The sequence below is a fragment of the Anabrus simplex genome, chromosome 1 (genome assembly GCF_040414725.1).
Source record: "Anabrus simplex isolate iqAnaSimp1 chromosome 1, ASM4041472v1, whole genome shotgun sequence".
In the NCBI taxonomy this organism is placed as follows: Eukaryota; Metazoa; Arthropoda; class Insecta; order Orthoptera; family Tettigoniidae; genus Anabrus; species Anabrus simplex.
Window position 1 is genome coordinate 713,439,089 of NC_090265.1, and position 24,118 is coordinate 713,463,206.

Below are 24,118 nucleotides of genomic sequence, written 5' to 3' on the forward strand. Positions count from 1 at the left end.
ATCATGCTAGGAAACCATCTACTAGAAAGTGTGGAAAACTTTACGTACCTCGACAGTGTAATATCTCGAGATATAATACCCACAAAGGAGGTGGCAAATAGAGTGCAGAAGAGCTCCCACTTTTACCAGCAAGTACGAACATTCCTCTAGAATCCCATACCAATAAAATCAAAGCTCGTGATGTTCATACCAATCTTAACCTACATAATTGAAACATGCACCTTCACTAAGAAGGACTCACCAAGGTTGTAGGCATCTGTGATGAAGTTCCCAAGGTCCACAATTCAAAAAACAAAACTGGACAAGTTAAGGTATGACATCGTTAGAAAGCAAGCTGGGACTGAGACACTGTTGTTAGATCAGGTCAGCATGTCCAGATTGAGCTAGTTTGAGCATGTAATGAGGATGGAGCCAACAAGGAAAGCATATGTTAACTTTGAGAGATATGTGGCAGGAAAACGGACCGCAGGAAGAAAAAGAACCCACTGGATGGACATTGCAGATCAGGGAAGGATCTCTTAATAGATGCATTTTATTTTCAACAGATATTATGTTAATAGACATGGTAACGTAGCTTTTGAACTTTTGCTGTGTCGAGAAAACAACCAAAAATTCTTTACATTTCGCAGAGAACTTTGCTCTGTGTCTTCTGAAGGAAAACTCATCTGTCCACCAGGAAGACTTCTCTATTAATGTTTGTTTGAATTTGAAAATACTTTACCGTCGGTCTACTTTAAGTGGTACTCTTGTTTTCCACCAGATTCCTCACGGAGGGCTAGCCTTCGGAGTGGAACTCATGACGCTATCTTAGCTCTGGTTAAGATAGTTCCTGTTCAATACGTAAGTGTATGCTGGAAAATAGACAGCAATGTTCAGATGAATCAAAGACGATGTGTTAGAAGAAATAAATAAAATACAACAAAAGATTGACAAGGATAGAAGAACAGAATAGAGATGAAGAAGAAAAGTAACAGTATGCCATCTGTGTTTCGCTATGTAAGTTATACAGCTGATGCTAGTTTATACCTACTATTGCTACTATAGTACTTGTCATATACTAAAAAGCACATATCGCCACCCTATTCTCTTTTTCCAATGGCTCATCACTGCTGCCAATTTGATTAGTTACACAATGAAATCACAAGACATAATCATAAACAAACTAACCTCAATGTAAGTATCAATAATGGAGGTTCCCTTATCCAAGTAAATGATCAACCAAGATATTCATAGTTAAGCTGGTTTTCAAGTTCAGTGAGGAGTTAAGGAAATAAACCCTCTCCCTCACCCTCACTTAATTTAGTGCTATATATTTCTGCCTTTATTTTGATATACCCATTACTATAATCGTATTCTTCGGTGTTTGCCGGGTGTAAACAATTCAGCATAGGATATAGGATATATGGTTCTCATCCATATTGAATTGTAATCACAATAATAATTATTAAATTAATGTCGTAATGGTCCACCTTTCAATACTATAATATGCAATATTTTAAATTACATTAACTAGGGACTAGTTTCGGCCTGGACTGGCCACCTTCAGCCTTGATGTAAAACATCTAACAACTAAAAACATGTACATACACACAATTGACATAAAACAAATGAACAAATATACAATTGACATTAAAAACTGGGATGAAATTATGAGTAAATTTGAAAATAAATTAGGCTCTAAATTAATAGCGTCTTGAGTACGCTCATCATCGAGACTCTTTTAAGTACAAATATTCATAAACTGTTAGTTCCATCATTGCTAATCATTTCAATTTCAATTGTAAAATGGGAACTGGTAAATGTTGATCCTGTAGTCAATCACCAAATCTACTTTGAATCTCACAACCGTTAGTATGAGGCACACAGAACTTCAGGTCACACACTGCATGCCGCAATGAGAGGTAAGTCTCATATAACCTATGCCATCTAACTAACACGCTCCCTCCTTCAATTCATTAATTTAATTTTATCTAATTTTATTCAGGTTAACTTCATGGACACTGCAATGAATTGCAAATTTTACACCAGACACAATGTATCTGTTTTAACCACATCTTCATGACAGTGTCCAACATCATTTCAGCATGATTTTAACAAGCACTAAGAGAGCATTTCATTTTATTACGTTGATTGATGTTGAAACGCCATCTAGCAGTTCTGCATCAGCTGGTGGTTATTTACAACGGCATACAGCGACATGCATACGGCTAACACCACTCAAGTAGATTTGGTGATTGACTACAGGATCAACATTTACCAGTTCCCATTTTACAATTGAAATTGAAATGATTAGCAATGATGGAACTAACAGTTCTATGAATATTAGTACTTAAAAGAGTCTCGATGATAAGCATACTCAAGATGCTAAAAATTTAGAGCCTAATTTATTTTCAAGTTTACTCATAATTTCATCCCAGTTTTTAATGTCAATTGTATATTTGTTCATTTGTTTTATATCAACTGTGTGTATGTACATTTGTTTAATTAGATGTTTTACATTAAGGCTGAAGATGGCCAGCCCAGGCCGAAACTAGTCCCTAGTTAATATAATTCAAAATATTGCATATTATAGTATTGAAAGGTTGACCATTACCACATTAATTTAATAATTATTATTGTGATTACAATTCAATACGGATCAGAACCATGAAGTTTATATCCTATGATTACGTAGGCAACCAGGCAAAACAGAAAGCCTATTTATATTCAGGTCTTAAAGTCAAAATAACCACATTAGGCAAAGACATCAAATTGCAAACAGTGTATCACTCACAATTTGACACCCAACTTTCTTAAAAGCAAATCTAAAAATCATCGATCTTCTTTTCAAATGACTAACACCCAAACTAGAACAAATATGATTTGGCTGAGAGAGGAGATCGTATTCTTGTACAAGAAAAAGTCTTTTCTTAACCAAAGATTATATGAGACTCACCTCTAAACTACAAGTTTACTTTCTTTTTTTTTTTTTTTTTTGCTAGGGGCTTTACGTCGCACCGACACAGATAGGTCTTATGGCGACGATGGGATAGGAAAGGCCTAGGAGTTGGAAGGAAGCGGCCGTGGCCTTAATTAAGGTACAGCCCCAGCATTTGCCTGGTGTGAAAATGGGAAACCACGGAAAACCATCTTCAGGGCTGCCGATAGTGGGATTCGAACCTACTATCTCCCGGATGCAAGCTCACAGCCGCGCGCCTCTACGCGCACGGCCAACTCGCCCGGTAAGTTTACTTTCAAATGCTCATTGGAACCTATTTCAAGCCCAAGTTGACAATAGATTATCTACTGAATTATCAAAGAAAGAACAAACCCTTGAGAAAATGCTGCATATGTTAATGAACTCTAAACTCAACAACTATGTTAAGAAACCAACAAAAACACTAGGCCTAACATGCCCAACCAATTTCACTCTCCGATCATAAATTTGTCCAAAGTACCACTGAATGAAGACGAAAGTTCCATTTTAGCCAGGGGCCTTAAACACAATTGGCCTAATTTCAACATTCTGAACACAGCCATCACTACAACAGCAGAAGCAGAATTAGCCATCAGCAAATTGCCAGCAGATAAACAAGACAAAGTAAGATTTGAATTAAGAAGAAAATTAAACTCCATTCTCGACCCAAAAAACAATATTGCTTCAGCCACACATAGGACGAACTGAATCATACATCAGGGACTCTTGGTATTTTGTCAACAAGCTGTCAACCCTTCAATCTAATGCACTTTTGGTGAGTTTCAATGTGGAGTCCCTGTTCACTCGGTCATGTCTCTCATTGAACACTATTTTACCACTGCATGACTTCCAGCTATTTCTTGTGGGGTGGGAATATTTACGAACAGATGGACGGAGTGGCTAATTTCTTTATGGAGCATTTTGAGGAGGAGGCTATTGCTTAGGCACCCGTCAAACCTATGATATGGTGGAGGTATGTTGATGATGCATTTGTGGTCTGGACAAAAGGTCCTGAGAAACTTCATCTATTTCTAAACCACCTAAATCAGCAACATCCTTCAATTAAATTCACTATGGAGATGGAGTCCGACGGATGTCTTTCTTTCTTGGATGTTCTAGTAAGAAAGAAATGGGACGACTCCTTAGGACATACCGTCTATCGTAAGCCTACCCACACAAATCGTTATCTTCATGCAGATTCTCACCACCATCCAGCACAAAAGCAAGATTCTCATGACATTCGCCAAGAGGGCGAGACGAATTTGTGAGCCATCACATAACCAGATGGAGATGGACACGCTCAAAGTCGCGTTCAAGGGTAATGGTTTCAGCGATTTGCAGATGCACAGAGCCCTGCATCCCAGAGAAACGACCAAGCAAAGCTCACAGAAGGAATAAGTGAAGGGAACTGCCTACTTGCCTTATATTCACAACACCACAGATCGAACTGCCAAGGTCCTCCGCAAACACAATATAAAAACCGTGTTTGGCACTGCCACTAAAATTGCTCACAGTCAGAGTAAAACCAAGGACATCCTGGGGTATACAAAATTCCCTGTACTTGCAATAAGGAATACACTGGCCAAACATGCCGGTCCATTCGTACCCGTATCAAAGAACTAGAACGTAATATTCGTCTCAACCAACCAGACAAACTGGCAATAGCTGAGCACGCTCTATCGTCGGGTCATGATGTTATGTTCCAAGATGCTCGAGCTCTTACCCACACTAGGCACTACAGGTCCAGGATTATATGGGAAGCTGTAGAAATACGTAGAAATCCTAACAATTTCAACAGGGACACTGGCATCAATTAAGTAATACCTGGTTGCCAGCCATTAAGAATTTACGTAGGTAGTTCCCTTCCATGTCCCTTCACTATTGTTATTTCTTCTTGGTGTTTTCCAAATTCGTACGTTCCTCGTCGCCAGGTGTTTCATTCCAGACTTGTGTCTATGCCATACACCTGTCGATGTCATATGTTACGTACACACGTTATGCGAACTGCTTAGACTGGTTCTGATGGTTCGGTCAGCTTCCGCTTTGAACAATAGCATTGTGCCATGTCCTGGGAGCCATCTGGTGGTGAATGAACGTACTATTTCCACTTCTATTATAACCTCTAAATTCAAAGAGTCATTGTTTAAGAAGCCTTTCTCGTGGACAGTCGAGATTTCTTCTGAGGACACAGAGCACAGTTCTCTGTGAAACGTAAAGAATTTCACCTTATTTTCTTGACACGGCATAAACCCAAAAGCCAATACAGGATCATGTCTATAAGTACGGGCCGTGAAAGTATCAATGGCAACTAAATAAGATTGACCCACACATAAAATTCACACTTGAATCCGAAATTGAACGGAAAATAAATTTTTTAGAACCAACAATTATCTGGCACCCAAGCTACTTAAGATATAAGATTTTCAGAAAACCCACCCAAACAGTCACTACAATCCGCCAAGATTCTTCACACCCCCAAATTCACAAACGAGCAGCATACAAAAAACAGCATGGTATACCGAGCCTTCAGTATTCCAATGTATAAGAGAGACCTCAAAAATGAGTTGAATACTATTCGTAATATAGCTAAATCCAATGGATACAACAGTTTCTTTGTTGAAAAAATAATAAATATCGCCCCTCTACCACTTTGAAAAAAGATAAACAAAACAACTCCACCCTTTCTATACCTTCAACGAACAAATCTACGAAGTCACCAACATCTTTAAAAAGCACGATGTAAAAGTAGTTTTCAAAACCAACAATAGGAACACACAAGTCTTACATAATGCCACATCCATAAACAAGTTCAATAGTTATTCATAATCAGGAGTATATAGGATTATTTACAACAGTTGTAATTCTTCTTACATCGGACAGACCGGGAGGAATTTTAATATAAGGTACTCGGAACACGTCAATGCCCTGAAGTACAATAAATTTGCAGCTGTAGGACAGCACTCGCTTTCGCTCGTTGGGGGCTCCACCCCCAAACCCCCAATTCCTCTACATTACAAGAGGTCCCATGGAAAATTACTGTGACGAAAAACAAAAAACGGATTGCGCTACCAGATGGCCCATATTTTCGCGTACATATTTGGTCCTCTAATATTTTCTTGTACTGTACATTCACGATTTATAGAAAGGATAGCGTTAAACGTTTCGACGTGGTGAAAATTACGTACGATTCTCACAAGTTAAGACATTATTTTCCTAACATAACTGGGAGCTATTGTCTTGAAAGTTGGTAGGTTTATCGTGGTTGAAATGCTCTATATTTCCATTATTTGATGTTTTGTCATATCTGCATTGAGTTCACCGTAGATTGGTTTAGAACCTTGGATTACGAGTACAGGGTTTATGTATTACTTCCGTTTTTCCATTTTTACAGGGTGCTAGAATCATGCATTTTGCTCACACGTGACCCACGATCGTTCCAATGAGCCTGCCAAATTTCATGATTCTATCGGTCTTATAAGTGTGCAAAACAGTAAATTAAATGTGGAAAATGTAAAAAATTGACGTTAAATCTGATAAGGGATCAAGGGATAAGGGATCAAGATACGACTAAAATTTCTGGGACCAAAGTTGTAGATCTCTTCATGATGGGATCCGAACGTCTTGTCCATTTGGCGGTACGACTTACAGTTTAGCCACCAAAATCCTCGAAACGATACTTAACACCATAATGAAAATTGCTTACAGATTTCGGTAATTTCTGGAGACAAAAACGTTAAACAATGCAACTCTTTCGAATTTCTCCGTCAGTTGAGGCCAAAGTTGTAACTGCGACAAATTTGAATTTTTTGGCGCACTGAAACATATCGTCCAAAATTTAGTTTAAGGGAAGGGAATTAAAAATAACAAAATTCAACATTTGGAACTTTTGCACAATACAACCTAATAGCTATCATATTGCCAAATTTCAAGTTTGTAACTCATGTCGAAGTGGGTAAACATTTATGTCAACCAGTGAGCCAAACGGTTTTATATATACGACCAAAGTTGTAGATCTCTGCATTGTATGAGCTGAAAGTGCAATCCGTATATTGATAGCGATTACTGTTCGCCATAAGAGAGCTCGACACGAAAGCTTGCACCGTGATTAAATTTGTCTTAACATTTTGAATTTTTAGTGGATAAAATATTAAATATTTTAACTTATTGCAATTTCTACGTCGGTTACAGGCTAGGAGCTAGAACTTTGCCAAATTTTAATTTTGTAGGGCACGGTATCACGGTCTGCGCCATTTTGTTTGGGGGGAGGGGGGCAAAAATTAAAATTTTTGGAATTTTTCCGCAGGTTACACGCTAATAGCTAGCACATTGCCAAATTTCAAGTTTCTAGCTCATGCCGAAGTGGGTAAACATTTATGTCAGTCAGTCATCCTTCTGGCTTTATATACAGTGAAACTTGGTTAAGAAGTTCCCGCATAAGAAGTTTTCCCGCCTAAGAAGTGTGATATTCTTGGTCCCTTGATCAGTTGCATTAAGATATATGTATATTTTTCCCGTTTAAAGTGTTCAGTTGTAAATATATTTCTCAGTTAAACAGTTCAGATTTTAGAGCCCCTTGAGATAGAAAACGTCCGCTCAAAGCAGCCCATGGTTAGAATCCTCCAGTCTCCGCGCAAGTTGCACCCTGTGTTAGACTGTTCGCGCGCTCGCGATGTGTGTCTGCTGTCACAAAACATGTGCGGGCCTGCCAAGGCCATATGACAACACGGACAGCAGATGCTCACTCTCACCTTGTGGAATCGAATCGAACCCATCCCTCGAAATTTCCACTCCACCGTTCCATCTAGCGGAATAGAATCGAATGGGATTCTACGTGGGAAACATAAAGCACGCAATGGATGGTTTGATAAAACTTTAATGCAGTAATTTGCGGGCCGCGACAGGGTGAAGTTATTAATCAAGGCGACCTAAACATTAATTAAAAACGGTAAAGTGTATTTGTCTACAACATTACTGTTAATCTACCACAAAATTGAATATTCTAACCTGTTTGATTTTTCATTCCCTTGCTTATTTCCTTCTAGGCATTCTCTCTTATGTTGTTGTTGCAATAATACTTATGGGTCTTGCCATAGAGGAAATTACGTTTTTGAACTAAACTGACAAGATTTTCCGTGTCCATTATTAGTGAGGTGAATAAAAACAACTTCCCGACTCTATGCAGGAAACAGCCGACTTGCCAGCAGCCAGTTGATACACATGCCGCCACAGCCGGCCGAAAGATCCCGATCGTTTACGAAGTTGAACGAATGTTGATAGCCAACTGGGTGTTGGTGGGAGGCACACAGACGCATTGCAAAACCACGTGTTGGCATAAAATTGAAAGTTATTTTTAATTTTACCTTTATACGAGCTAAACATTGTATTATCGTGTCACTCATAATTATGACATCGCATTATTAGAACGTAGCACAAGGATGAGGAGACATGAAATAAAATTCTCGCGGGGAAAGAAACTGTTTACGTTTAGATGTGCTAGCATTGCTACTGCACCTTTATCACTCCCACGTAATACCCCAGATACTTTTCCATGCACTCATTTCTGCAACTTCGAACCTGTGTTTCTTTTCTTCATTACCTATAGCATGAAGAGGATTGAAGCGGGAAAATAAACTCAATACTGGCTTGGCCATGCGGTACTTGTGAAACAGCCAGAAACTACGCCCTTTGCTGTGACAACCAGTAGGAATGCAGGGGCGATTTAGGCCTAGGTTCTAAGATCTCTAAGAATAAGTTGCTAGATTTCCCATTTGCTGCCGTTATCCTTGAAGCAGGTGTCAGGGGTGTGAGGAAGATAGAAAGCACATGCTAACAAACTGTTGTACACGTATTGTCTTTGCGTCTTGTAAGATTAAGCTACGGATTGCCAAGCATAGTGTAGCGTCGTAATTAGTATGAATAGGAGTCTTTGAAGTTAGTTGTACTTGTAATATCAACGTACAAACTTTTAAATGAAAATGAGCGGAACTCAGAGGAAAGAGATCAAGCGAAAGGCACTAACAATAAAAGACAAAGTGGAGATTATAAGGAAAGTGGAGTCATCTACACTTTCCCGTGTTGCTTTGGCAAAGGAGCTGGGGATGCCGCCGTCTACTTTGAACGGTATTATAGTGAAGAAAGAAGAGATCTCTGCTTCTGCAGGGAATACTTCAGCAAATTGTAAGGAAGTTAAATCTGGAAAGTACGATGAAATAGAACAAGCTCTGCTAATTTGGTTTAAACAGCAGCGAAGTTTAAACATACCTTTCAGTGGGTCTATTGTGCAGGAGAAAGCCGCACGCAAATTAAGGGTACCTTTTACCGCGTCAAACGGGTGGCTGGACTGCTTTAAAAATCGAGCCGGCATCGTTTACAAAACAATTTGTTGCGAAGCAGAGACTGTAAGTGTGGAGGAAAGGAAAGTGTGGAAGGAAATGGTTCTGCCTGCTAAAATAAGCAAACCTTGCAACGTTTTTATATAACTTAATATGTTCCCTTCTCTTATCAAATTTATTTATAATATGGTATGTTCAATTATTTTACTTTATCTCTAAAAATATTGTCATAATAATCAAATTTTTATATTGTGGCTTTCTGTTAGCAGCTCTTATATATCGGCCTATTTCGGTATTGTTCACAAACAAGGAAATCTGTTGGCTGTGTGTTTCACATGTATTTTAAAGTACAGAATAAGTTTTTGGGCATTACCCCTTTTAAGAAGTTTCCTGCTTAAAGTTTTTTTTTTTTTTTGCAGTCCCTTGAAAAACTTCTTAACAGAGTTTCACTGTATATAAGATACGCATGTCTATAATCACAAATTCACAGACATAAAACAAGATATGGAAATTCTCAAAATCATCAACAACGGACCCCTCCTTAACATTAATGAAAGCTGTTTCATACATACAGATCAATATTTCAACTCGAATCACAATCTTAATGAAATTTCAGAAAAGCCAAATATCCTTTTTGACCTTCGAATTCCCATTTCCTCAACAGCCATCCTTTTTCCCACACCCTTCAGCCCCGCCTCAACCCCCTCCTGCCCCTCAACCCTCTCTTTCACGGCCTCTCGCCTTGCTCCACCCCTCTCCCCTTGCCCCGCCCCTTTTTTTTCCTTTGAATCTCACACCCGATAGTATGAGGCACACACAACAACAGGCCACACACCACATGCCGCAATGAGAGGTAAGTCCCATATAACCTATGCCATCTAACACGCTCCTTCCTTCAATTCATTAATTTAATTTTATCTAATTTTATTCAGGTTAACTTCATGGACACTGCAATGAATTGCAAAATTTTATACCAGACACAATGTAGTTTTGTACAAGTTTGTAAGAAGTTCAACCGTCAATACGGTCTCAACAATGAGATTCATAGTCTGTAAAGGTAAGGGACGACTTACCTTAGCTAGAGCAGCACACATGATGTTGAGGAACTTCAAGTACACAATTCCCTGGACTGGGACGACAGTCAAAGACTCAAATAGTACGCACTCAACAGCCTCAAAGTACTTCACCAACTGATCATGGCTGCAAGTGTCACTGCAACAGGCCAGGAGAATACAGCACAATTAACAGGAGTCAATTACAATATTCAGGCAACTGGAGACAGGCCAGAAATAAGAACAAATAAGCTCCTCAAGTACACTTTATTAAGTTGGAAATAATTTATTCACACTAAGACAACAAATACAATATCCTGACCATCTTACTAATAAACGGTGTATAACTTTTATACAAGGTTTATACACCGTTTATGTGAAATTCGTTACTAATAAACCATGTATAAGCCTCCTGTGTATACATCTGTTATAGTTATTCATTGAATTGCTCATACAGACCAGGACCCTTGTATAGGCCTAAGCGTTGTATAGCAGTGAGTAGCGGAAAAAGAAACGAGTGAGCAGTTTATTTTCGTGGTATTTATTGTCTACAGTAATATAATCGCGGTGAAATATTCGACTTATCTATTTAACATTGAACACACATTGAAAGAATGGACGATAACGTTGATGATCTTCACGATATTTTAAACATAGAAGACATACACCATTCAGAGGTTATGGAGTCTAGACATCTTCGTAAAGTAAAACACTTTAAAGAGACGGAATGACAATTAATAACTATAAAAGAAATGATGGTTGGGCGTATTTTTGTGTAATAATGTGTTACTGCTTAATAGACTTTTGATATTTTAGTTTATTATACATTATCTGCCCCTACAAAGATCTTCGATCTTTCTCAAATTTGAGTATAAAAAGGGACATATTCCTTGACATAAAAAATAGTATAACTTGAAAACCGTACGTAACATGATTTCCATACTTTGTAGTTGAATACGCAGAAATATGATGTATAAATGCTTAATAGAAACTTTTTTGATCAAACCTTTCGTTTAGCTACAAAACAGGTTTTCCTTTCTCCTGAAAAGTAAGGATTTTGTAATGTGTACCCTTTTCAACTCGCCGATTCAATTATAATTGCTTACGTTTTCCGTACTATTGATCTCTTTTAAGCCTTTCCATTTCATTTTTTGGCGTTCATTACACAAGCAAGCTGAAGAAATGTTGATATCAGTATAAGTCAATTTCCAGCTGTCTCACGGAATGACAATGAATAACTATAAAAGAAATTATGGTTGGGCGTATTTTTGTGTAATAATGTGTTACTGCTTAATAGACTTTTGATATTGCGAGTTTATTATACATTATCTGCCCCTACAAAGATCTTAGATATTTCTCAAATTTGAGTAAAAAAAGGAACATATTCCTTGACATAAAAAATGGTATAACTTGAAAACCGTACGTAACATGATTTCCATACTTTGTAGTTGAATACGCAGAAATATGATGTATAAATGCCTAAACTTTTTTGATCAAACCTTTCGTTTAACTACAAAACAGGTTTTCCTTTCTCCTGAAAAGTAAGGATTTTGGAATGTGTACCCTTTTCAACTCGCCTATTCAATTACAATTGCTTACGTTTTCCATACTATGCCAGTTAGGAGCTATTGATCTTTTCTTAAGCCATTCCATTTCTTTTTTTGGCGTTCATTACACAAGCTAGCTGAAGAAATGTTGATATCGGTATAAACCAATTTCCAGCTGTCTCACTTAGTGTTGCCACTGCCTTTTCGATTACACTGTGTGACTTTCCGGAAAGTTTTGCACCTAGATAACCAGCAGAAGCAATCATAAAGGCGGTGAACGTGCGAAATACGTCAGTGAACTACAGGAAGAGATTCCTACGCCTTGGAACGAGTGTATACATGCTGTATAGTAATACAATGCGTATACCTCGTTTATTAGTAAGAAAAATGTAAAATGCTTATACAGGGTTTATTCACTGTATAACTAAACAAGAGTTAAACAACTGTATAAGGACTTTTTATTAGTAAGACGGTGAGTGTACTACCACCACCACTACTACTACTACTACTACTACTACTACTACTACTACTACTACTACTACTACTAAAATGTTTTCATTCCTCCCATAAATATGTCAATAGTGGAGTTTGAAAAGTGGGGCATGGCAAAACCAAGGCTTCACATTATTCTAAATTTCTTTGTGAAATCAAATAAAAATACATATAAATTATACATATTCTTATTCAGGAAAGCGCGCTTTTCAAATTAAGAGCAACAGAAATTATTGAAATTTCCGACCTGTTCACGTACTTCTGCCCTTAAAATAGTTTTGAACAAAGTAGATCCATTTACCTTTACATTTCATTGCCTCATTCAATCCTCCTCACAGATTTTAATCATTTTTTATCTAAGTAAATTCATATAGCTTTTAAGCATAACAAGGTACTTTTTATGATGTTTTTTGAGAGGACAAAATATGCTTTGTAATTTCACATATGCAATGTAACCATAGCTGAAGATGTTCCCAAGGAACGAAACATGTATTATAAATAAATAATTCACTTAAAGCAAATATCAGTATCAAAAAGGCAGATATCTACTTATATTGATTTAATGTAAGCAGTATGTTCCAACCTGTCAATGCAGAAATGGCTTGGAATGACATTAGTACACGAATAAGCTTGAGTGGAGCTTATAAAAGTAGGAAAGATCATAATAAGAAGATAAATTTGGAATTCAAGAGGACAAATAGGGAAAAATTCAATAAACTCCGAAGTTCTACTAGGTAAACATTTGATGGGATATGTGCCACCTGGGTGACAGCCCTAAATGCAGATCAGTGATGACTGATTGACAGGTACTGTGATGGTCAGCAGGTGTCACCCTGTTGGACTGAGTGCGCAATGAGCATATACGAGGATCATTTAATACGGTCCCTATCAGTGAGAAATTGGAGGAGCGGCAGTTGCGCTGGGACGGACATGTACAACATCAAGATGAAAATCATCCCGTTAAGAGAGCTCTTGCAATAGAGGAACCAAGGAGAGGACGCGGGCGTCGTACAGCTGAAAAGGCCGTGAGTAGAAACGGCATTCCAGTGGCGGAGACATCCAACTGCAGGGAGTACTCTCTAAGGATCAGAAGAGCGGATCCTGAGCGATGCTTGGGAGTGTCCATTGTAGGCACGCATACGGCCGAAAGAAGAGGAATTCTTTGTCAAGGCGACTGAAATATCCCTACTCGATCCTAGGTAATCATCTCTCAGGCAGCAATCATACTATGAGAGTAGTTCCTGGGCCTTATATATCTTACTCTTTCTGGCTGACATAACCAGCCTTTCTGTCTCGTGAGAATTCTGGAACATATGTGTCACAGCCAGGTAGTGGGACTTCCCTGCGCTAGCAGCTACCCTTGGAATTTCAAAAGGAAAATCCTTTAGGCTATCAAAATTAAGAAACACTCAAACAATATGAATTCAGAAGAAGAATATAAAATCAGCAATTCTTGAATGCCTATCAAACACAGATTTACAGACCTCAACATAAACACGCGGGACAAACCTGTAATTACATAACAGCACGGGCAAGTCCCACTACCTGGCTGTGACATATAACATTCCATAATACTCATGAAACAGCCAGGGTGCTTACGTCAGCCAGAGAGGGTAGGATATACATGGCCAAGGTGAGGAACTACTCTCGTAGTGTGACTGCTCCCTGGGAGACTGATTACTTCAGATCGAGTAGGGGTGTTTCAGTCGCCTTGACAAAGAATACTGCAATGTATTTGAAACTTCGGCAAACTGTACGGAATGTACAGAAAACAACAACATGGTTCAACCCAGAAGAAGAACTAAATAACACCACTAGTAGCTCCCAATACAACTATATCACTATCAGAGTCTACTATATCAACTTCTGAATTAAATATTTCCTCTTCTCTTAGCCTTATTTTTGTGAAATCTACAATCATAGATAATACATTACATTTATCCGCTTCTCTGCATTGAATCCTTGATTTGTCAATAATATTGTGAAAAGTGGCAACAATTGCAATCTAGTGACAGAACTTGTTACTGCATTAATACCACAAACAGGTAGCTATAAACAAGCCCAAAAGAACTGCGGGCAGCGATTTTAAATTAAATGTTATGCTCCAGCCGGTAGAAGTTAGGAAAGCTTTGAAAGAACAGAAGCTCATAGAATCTACAAGTATGATCGCTGGTGTGTTAAGATGACATCGTAGATCATCCTCTCCACTCGTTCCATTTTTAAATGTTCGTTTTGTTTAATAATAATAATAACAACAATAATAATAATAATCCCCGTGTGGGGATTTACCGGTTACCTCCATCGGGCGCATTCCATTGGAATTGGGGAAGCTCGCTGGCTCTGCCGCCAGCAGAGTCAGAGGGTAGTAGGGAAATAAAATACCACTGTGAAAAAAAAAATTGGTCTCTTGCCAGGGTTACGGCGAAGACTGGTAAATGACCAGAAGCCAGAAAACATCTTGAGGCAACCTCTAGGGCTAACAACCCTAGTTGTAAAAGGATGGGTACCCGTCCAAAGCAAAGTCAAGTCAAAAAGCATGATGGCACAACATTTCAAGAAACATACCCCAGGGGGTAAATCTCCAGATAAATCCCTCATCGTGAACACCATTGCGCACGAGTCTCATTCGGATTCTGGGGGAGACTCGACATCACGCAAGGGACGAGTCGGAGCGTCTCGGTGTACCCCGAAGAGGCAAAAACTCAGGCCAAAATCTAAAACCTTTCTAGCAACTTTCAACATAAATTCACTTACACAAACTGGCAAGCTGAAAACCCTCACCAAAGCTCTTCACGAAAATCAGATATCCTTAATGGCCCTACAGGAAACAAGGTACCCAGATGAAGAGATTTTTGAATCCGAAGGCTACCGATTTTTCAAGAGCAAAGCGCAAAGAGGAATCCTCAATGGAGCTGTGATGCTTGGAACTGCGTTTGCTGTTAGAACCAAGATCCTTAAATCGGTTGCAAATTTCGAACCTGTGAATGACAGATTGTCTATACTCACAATTAAATGCGCGAGCAAAACCTATGCCCTAGTTAACGCACATGCTCCTACAAACGATAAGAACACGTCTGATCCAGATGTTGATAATTTCTGGGACCTACTGGATGAAAAATTAAACAAAATCCCCAAACACCATGTCAAGCTTCTTTTGGGTGACTTCAATGCCCAACTAGGTCGTGAACAGAAGTACAAGAAAGTTATAGGAAATTACCCTGCTCACAAAAGAACCAATCCCAACGGCAAAAGACTGGTGTCCATTTGCGAAAATCACAACCTGCAGGTCATGTCGACTCACTTTCGCCATCTACCCAGAAAGCAAATGACTTGGCGTTCTCCCGTCCAAGCTCTCGGAGAGTTCCAATTTAACATGTTGCAATCTCCAGGAGAAACAGCCCTGAGATTATGAATGTCAAGGTAAAGAAAGGCATCAATATGGCCTCAGATCATTATATGTCTCTTATCAAATTCAAACCAATTCCCGCAAACACAAGGAAGACAACCAAACAGATCACACGCTTCGACAATGATAAACTTCGGCAAAGGGTTGAGGAGTTCCAGGAGAAGGCTAGACCAAATGACTGTGACTTTAACAACGCCAAAAGTCTCCTTGTTGAGGCCGCCAAAGACGTTGCAGAAATCAAGAGAAGCAAAAACCATGCCTGGTGGAAAGGTACCTGCGAATCAGTCCTCCAAGAAAGACTCAATGCATGGAAACAGTACTACTCTACGAAAACAGAAAATGATTGGGAAACCTACAAAACCCAACGTGCCCAAGCAGCTAGGGTGTTCAGAACTGAGAAACGTAAATATGAAAAATCCCTCATTGAAAAGATAGAACAAAACTTTAGGAAGAATGAAAGCAGAAAGTACTACAGAGCCTTCAAACACAAACTCACTGGCTATAAACCACCATCTTGATTTATGAATTTCATTTTCCGTATTGACATTTACCAATCTTCATAAAAGGAAAGAAAAATTCCACCTAATCAATACATTTATTTTCTTGTAAACTATTACAATCTAGGACCGGTTTCGACCCTTCATAGGTCATCCTCAGCTATATCAGAATCACATTTGCATTTCTATCTTATACCTCTGAAAGACCTTCATGATGTATTGTTTCATAATTTTTCAGTGAAAACTTATCTAAAAACTTACAAATTTCTAAGCGTTGTGTTAAAATTAAAAATTAAAATTACAAAACTTTGTCTATTATATACATGCCCTTGGGCTGACAGAATGCATCCTTGGGTTGATTAAGCACATATCTTAAGTATTGCTTATTCTATTGAATCGAAACACTTTTATACTTATGTACAATCGTGAATAGACTATCAGTAAAATTTGATAAATAAAGCTTGCGTGATGATTATAATAAAATATCATGTTACATCTTTATACCTTATTGCTGGAGTGATATTATTTTAGGCAAAATATAAATGCGTGTTGACTTCTATAAAATATTTTTACATAAACACACTAATGTACTTTAAAGTCTAATCATTGTACTTTAAAGTCTAAAATACTTATTGCTTGGATCTTGCGTTGTTATGTGGTAAAATATTATAACAATTTGTCTTGTATAACATCAGATATTGATAATGTTTGAATATGCCGTGTATGGTTGGCTTTTAAACCTAATGATTAAATATCAGTTCCTTCTTGCATAAAATTACAAGTTTCATATTATGTTGATTATGTATTGTATAAAACACAAATGTCTATTAAATTGAATGCTTATCATTTATTACAGAAGTTTTAAAAACACTTGAATGTCTAGTAATATAGTCAGTGTGTTTAGTGACACTGAAACGTGTTGGCCTTGATTCTTGCGTTATATTTCCATAATTTGCCTTTTCTTATATATGTCGAATGTTGAACTTTATAGGTTCCATTTGTATAACTGTGAAATGGATCAATATAAGCTTGATACGTGTTAAATTATGGAATATATGTATGATTCAGTTCTGGCCTAACTTCTGGAGTTTTCTCCCATCAAATGCCGTAAGACTGTGGTGGTTCCTTTCCTTTTTCTAAGGCTGGTAAAGTCTGTAAGCCAAAATGAATGAAGTGAGTTAGATTTCAATAGAAGTGTAATATTGTGTGAATTTGTAAAGCCTGAATTAATTTACTTACTGCTGGATGTTTGAAATGCAAGTTTCTTGGCCGTTTGACGAGTAATGTACCTCGTACTAATGGTTCTAGTGTTGTCTGTTGTGAGAGGGGCGGAGGGATAAGCAGGGGAGGTTGTTACGTGTGTATGGGCGGAGTCACTAAGGTTCGCTGTCTGCGCCGTAGCTTGTGTATGACGTCGTCTGTTGACTATTTTGACGTAGTCGTTTTTTAAGATAGGAACGATTTTATTGAACAAAATACGTCAAAATAGTCAACAGACGACGTCATACACAAGCTACGGCGCAGACAGCGAACCTTAGTGACTCCGCCCACGATTGTACATAAGTATAAAAGTGTTTCGATTCAATAGAATAAGCAATACTTAAGATATGTGCTTAATCAACCCAAGGATGCATTCTGTCAGCCCAAGGGCATGTATATAATAGACAAAGTTTTGTAATTTTAATTTTTAATTTTAACACAACGCTTAGAAATTTGTAAGTTTTTAGATAAGTTTTCACTGAAAAATTATGAAACAATACATCATGAAGGTCTTTCAGAGGTATAAGATAGAAATGCAAATGTGATTCTGATATAGCTGAGGATGACCTATGAAGGGTCGAAACCGGTCCTAGATTGTAATAGTTTACAAGAAAATAAATGTATTGATTAGGTGGAATTTTTATTTCCTTTTATGAAGATTATAAACCACCATCTCTATGCTTTGAGCGAAAGGACGGCACACTGGCGACGTCAAATGAAGAAAATTGCAGCATTCTGGCAGATTACTTCAAGAATTTACTTAATTGCTCTAAACCGCAAAGCGCCATTGAGACCAAGGAACCCTTACTCAGGTACCCAGATTCCAGACCACCCGACAGAGATGAAATCAAGCGCCACATTGCCCGTCTCAAAAATAACAAAGCGCCGGGGGAAGACTCAGTAGCAGCAGAACTATGGAAATATGCCCCAGAGAAATCACTTGATATCTTGCAAAAGCAAATAGAAGAAATATGGAACAAGGAGACCCTACCCGAAGATTGGAAAATAGCTTTGATCCATCCATTACACAAAAAAGGCAGCATGAAGAACATCAACAACTACAGAGGAATATCTTTGCTACCCGTGACTTACAAAATTCTATCACTTGCCATCCTGGAGCATTTGGAAGCACAAGTCGAACATCAAATAGGTGAATACCAAGGAGGGTTCAGAAAAGGTCGCTCAACAGCTGAGCAGATCCAAAATCTCAAAACGATCATCAGATATTGTACACTAAGGTCCAAGCAGTATGTGTCTGTCTTTGTGGACTTTAAGAAAGCGTATGACTCCATTGATCAGGAAGTCCTTCTAAACATCTTAAATGATTTCGGAGTTGATTTGAAACTGCTGGCATTAATTAGAGCCACCCTGACCGATACAAAATCCAAAGTGAAGTTCCACGGATGTCTCTCGCATTCCTTTGACATCAAAACAGGAGTCCGACAAGGTGATGGGCTATCCCCGATTCTCTTCAACTGTGTTCTTGAAAAGATCATCAGAACCTGGCGGGTGAGATTACAGGAAACCAACTACAGTCCATTGAGAATAGGAACCAAATCCAAGGGGATCGCAACAGACTGCTTAGCATTTGCCGATGATATTGCTGTTCTCTCAAACGACATAGAAACCGCTAGAGCTCAAGTTGAAATTTTAAAGGAAATTGCCGAACAAACTGGTTTGCAGATATCGTTTGAGAAAACAGAAGTAATGACTAACATCAAAGAGGCTCCACCAAAACTCCATACAAAATACGGGGACATCACCCGAGTAGACAAATTCAAATACCTGGGTGAGATCATCATGAAAAATGGACTGGACAAAGAAGCACTTCAGGAGCGAGTACGCAAACTGGAAATAGCCTACCAAACATCCCGCACAATCTACAACAAAAAATGCCTTTCCCAAAACACCAAGATACGTCACTATGAAACAGTTCTGAAGCCAGTAGTTCTATATGCAGCCGAAACCCTGTCTCTAAATGCCAACAAAGGACTCCTTGAAGAAGTGGAGAAAAGAGAACGCAAAATTGTGAGAGGAATCTTGGGATCAAAGTACAGAAATGGAATCCATCAAGAGAGATCGAACAAGGAAGTCTACAGCAAAATAGAGAAAATTACTGACACAATCAGAAAAAGACGGGCACGATTTTACGGTCATCTGAAAAGAATGGACAGAAGAAAGTTAATTAAAGAAATCTTTCACTTTTTTGATTCAAACCCCAAAACCACAATTGCCTGGTTTAGAAATACCAAAGAAGACCTGCAAATGCTACATATCTCAGCTGAAGATGCCCTTAACAGAGATCTCTTCCGCAAGAAAATATTGACAAACTGGCTAAACCGAGACGAGCAACCGAAGAAAAGACACGGTGCCCCTTGGACAGAGGAGCGTAAGCAGGCCCACTCACAAAGAATGAGGGAAATTTGGGCTCTAAAGAAGGCAAAGTTCAGTGTCAAATGCACCAAGACTTAACGTGCTCCTTGATGGCCCCAGCGAATTATATAATAATAATAATAATAATAATAATAATAATAATAATAATAATAATAATAATAATAATTGTACCGGGCGGTACACCTCTATGACACCAGTTCAAATCTTGCGCCAACTGAAACTCCTACAGGAGAAACTCTGAACTTTAAAACGGAATCAACTCAACTGTTTATCAGAACAGGTCACTGTGTGTATTTCGATTTGTTTTTGTTTCTTATTGATCAGCAAGTGTGGACATTCTCTTATAGATGTCACTGTTTTAAAAAAAAAACTATGATCATGCACCCTGGTGCGAAGTGAAGGAACTTTTGGAAGAATTTTTGTTTTCATAAGTTTGTTCTTTACTAAATTTCGTTCTTTCATTTGTGGGTTGGCAATATTAACCCTTTCTTTCCGCCTATTTTGAAGCTAGCCAATTAATAATTTCTGTATTTAATTTCCCATCTATCACAGGTTTCTTCTTCATTTTTGACGTTTAAATTTTAACCGACCAATAAAAGGTTGTGGGTGTGGCTGTTTCATTCAGGAAAGGTCTCGAATCTTCCACGAGGGTTTAAAAACTGCTGATTTTCTGGTCTCCTGGCCACTCATACAACATCTAGCTTAGTGTGTGGATATGCAGCAGGAGGCGGGAAGCGCCTCTTTCTTCTGGAAGCTGCTCTTAAAAAGGTAATGGCCATTTAACATCTTTTCTTGCTAGCTCAGCAGTTTAACCTTTTTAAAATGTAAATCCCATTTCTGTCTATGTAAAAACTACAAATCTCTTTAACTGTAAAGCAGGGATAGAGACTGCCTTACCCTCTTGAGCTCCCCTTCATTTTGAAGTTGAGGTGACTACGTTTTCATAACCATTTCTTCTCTTCCTTAATGTGTTAAAGTTTTCTCATACGAGTCACTTCCCTAGCTTGGGATTAGCCCGTGTAATCGACCGAGCGCCACTTAGGTTTTAAAATGTGTATTTAGGAGTGCAAGTTCACGCCTCCAGTCCTCACTGTACTTTGGGCCAATAACTTAACCTGTTGTTTTTCCTTCATGCGAAGGCCCTGTAGGTTGGGTACAAGGTACCCCTGTTTCTTTGTAAGTGTGCCTTGAGGTCAGTTAGAAGTAAAGTTTATTGTGGTCTTTGATAGGCTTGTAAAATTGAGAGCGGGTCTGCTCTTTCTTGTATTTTGATGTGTGCCTCTAGGAGGCTTGACAGTGCTAGGTGTGAGTAAGCGCTCCATGTACTAGGGGATTTCTGCCCTTATGTAAAGTTATAACTTCTAAATTTGAGCCAAGTGCTCACCATATGTAAAGAGAGGGGTTCAAAGCCCAAGAACAGTAAATTGTACTAATATTGTGCGTCTTTTACTTGTTTCTCTGCTACTTGGTAGCTGTTACTCTGTTACTTGTTGATTTTGGAAAGAAAATATAACCTTGTTAAAGTTTTAAAATCAATTTTGGATTTGTAGTTAGACCCATTCAAGCCCACACCTTCTTTTCACCTCTGCTGATCCACCAACCCTCGTAATAATAATAATAATAATAATAATAATAATAATAATAATAATAATAATAATAATAATAATAATAATAATAATAATAAAATTAGTCTTATGTCCCACTAACCATTTTTCGAGTAAATATAGGAGAACTTTGTTAAGATGTCACTACAGGGGTCAAGGAAAAGGAACATGTTAAGCGAGAAACGTACCACTGAATACACAAGTAAAAACTATCCAACAGGGATATGGAAACAGTTGATAAGTTTTTTCCGATAGGATGGCATTTTACGTCGGGTACAGTGAAAACTATATCTACCGTTTCTAAAGATGAGTGGAAAATATTAAAAGGTGTGAAAAACACAAGAGAACAAATGTGAAAACATTTGCATGGGAGCCCATAAAAATATCAAAGTATTATTGCAGATCACACTCAGCCCTAAGATGGCGACTAGTGTGCTGAGTGAGTAATAACGCTCCATAAACATCTTACTCAATTCACATAATAAGTTGTAGAAAGTGTTTAGTCTGTGCATAGTAGTGCAATATGAAGTGATAAGCTTCAGTTTTACACTTCCGTCATGGCTCTGAAAGAAGCAACTAGGAAAATAAGTGAATTTGAAGAGATGATTAAGGACATTCTAGCTCTCTTGGACTCCACTGTAAGTGCTGCCAATCCTACGATTGTGCTTCAAACCCTTGACGGTGATTTCCAGGCGTTCAAGCCGCAAGTAACAACAGCAATTGGTGATCTGAAGAAACAACTACGCGCGATTGAGGACAAACTTCAAAAACAAGATGAGGCATTAGATGAGGCAGAGCAATATAGTCGCCGCAATTATCTACTGCTACACGGTGTCCTGGAAGAACCGTCTGAAGATGACTATAACAAGTCTAGATATAATCAAAAGTAAATTTTCGACTGAGCCCTCAATGAGTGACGTTGACCGCTGTCACCAGCTGGAGCGCCGAAGCTGGACATCTGCACAAGTGGTTGCACAAGGAAATCGCCTGATTATAATCAAATTTCTGCGTTATCACAACCAAAATCGTGTGTGGCACGCCAAGCATGCGCTGAAGGGGAGCGGACTACTTCCTCTCGTACAGTTCCTCACAAGTGTGAGGAAAACTATATTAAATTGTGCCCGGGACTTCAGAGGACCAAGAAACTGTTGGACTCAGAACGAGAGAATATGTGTTTTGAAAGATATCACAAAGACTCAAATATGCACAACTGCGCAATTGAATGACTTAGCTGTGTAAGATGAACTTTGATTTTATTATGTGTGTTATCAATAGTTTACGTTTGTGCGTGAGTGTGTGTGTGTATATAATAGTCAGTGGATGTAGTCAGTGTTGTTCTCAGGTAAGCTCATCTTATTTCACGTCCACCTCCGTAGCGTAACGGTCAGCACTATTAGCTGCTGTCCTCAGGAGTCCGGGTTCAATTCCCAGTTCTGCCAGAAATTTAAGAATGGCAGGAGGGCTGGTATGCGGTTTAAAAGGTACATGCAGCTCAACTCCAACGGGGGTGTGCCTGAAAATAGCTGCACCACCTTGGGATGAAGACAAGAGTTTAAAAAAATATCTTATTTTATGTACCTGCTATTAGTTTTCCTGTCATGTTGGTAGACGAAACTATCCCTTGTGTGAACGACCCACATTCCTCGCCTCCCCTCTTAACCCAACCCTCACCTCTCCCATACCCTGAGGCAACGGGATCCATTCTGAGGCCACAGCTGATGAACCACCCGAGAGCCTCCTTGTGTTGTCACCTAAATTCACTACCCATTGCAGCCCACCTGGAAGAACTACAAGCTATTTTCGAAATGAATAAGGTGCATTATATTGGCATATCAGAAAGCTGGTTACGCGGAGATTTGCCGTCTTGTGCTATAAATATCAACGGATAATCGCTCTTACAACATGACTGCGCTGACAAATGGGGAGTTGGAGTAGCCTTTTACTACAGGAATGATTTAAAATGCAAGATTATCTGCACCTCAGACCCAAGCCTTCCCCTGCGACCTGAGTATATGTTTGTTGAACTCGACTGTAATAAGAAAATATTAATAGGAATTGTATATAAGCCACCTAATATTAGACAAATGGAGACTTCGAAGCAGCTTTCACAGATCTTATCTCGGTCTACGAAGATGTCATAGTCATGGGTGACTTTAATACCGACTTGTTAAAACAAACTAGTAAATCAGATAAATTGTGTCACATATTCCATGTCCTGAGCATGAAAATCCTACCAATTAATGCTATGAATCACATCAACTACCCTGACAACTCGACTCACACATTAATTGACCTTATAATTGTAAATCAACCCTAGAAAGTCATTAAGCACGGACAGATCCCAGCTCCTGGAATTTCAACTCACGCCTTACTGTACTTATGTTACTCTATCCGAGGACCGAAGTATAAAGCACGCTACGTTATTTTAAGAGACATAAAACATATTGAATGCAATGGCGCATATAACTTACCGTGGAATGACATATGTAATCTTCATGACATTGACTCAAAAGGGAACAGATTCAACTCATTAGTACTGAACTTGTATGACAAATATGCTCTGGAGAGGCAGGTGAGA

The 24,118-nt window shown here is 38.6% G+C and overlaps 1 protein-coding gene across 1 annotated transcript in view; it reads right to left on the reverse strand.

Annotated features, from left to right (window-relative positions):
* Positions 1-24,118, reverse strand: part of LOC136856737 (AP-5 complex subunit zeta-1) — a 216,093-nt gene that overhangs the window by 37,574 nt on the left and 154,401 nt on the right. The window contains exon 10 of the mRNA XM_067134821.2: positions 10,362-10,500. Coding sequence (XP_066990922.2) covers positions 10,362-10,500 — 139 coding nt within the window. The remainder of the gene's footprint in view (positions 1-10,361; positions 10,501-24,118) is intronic.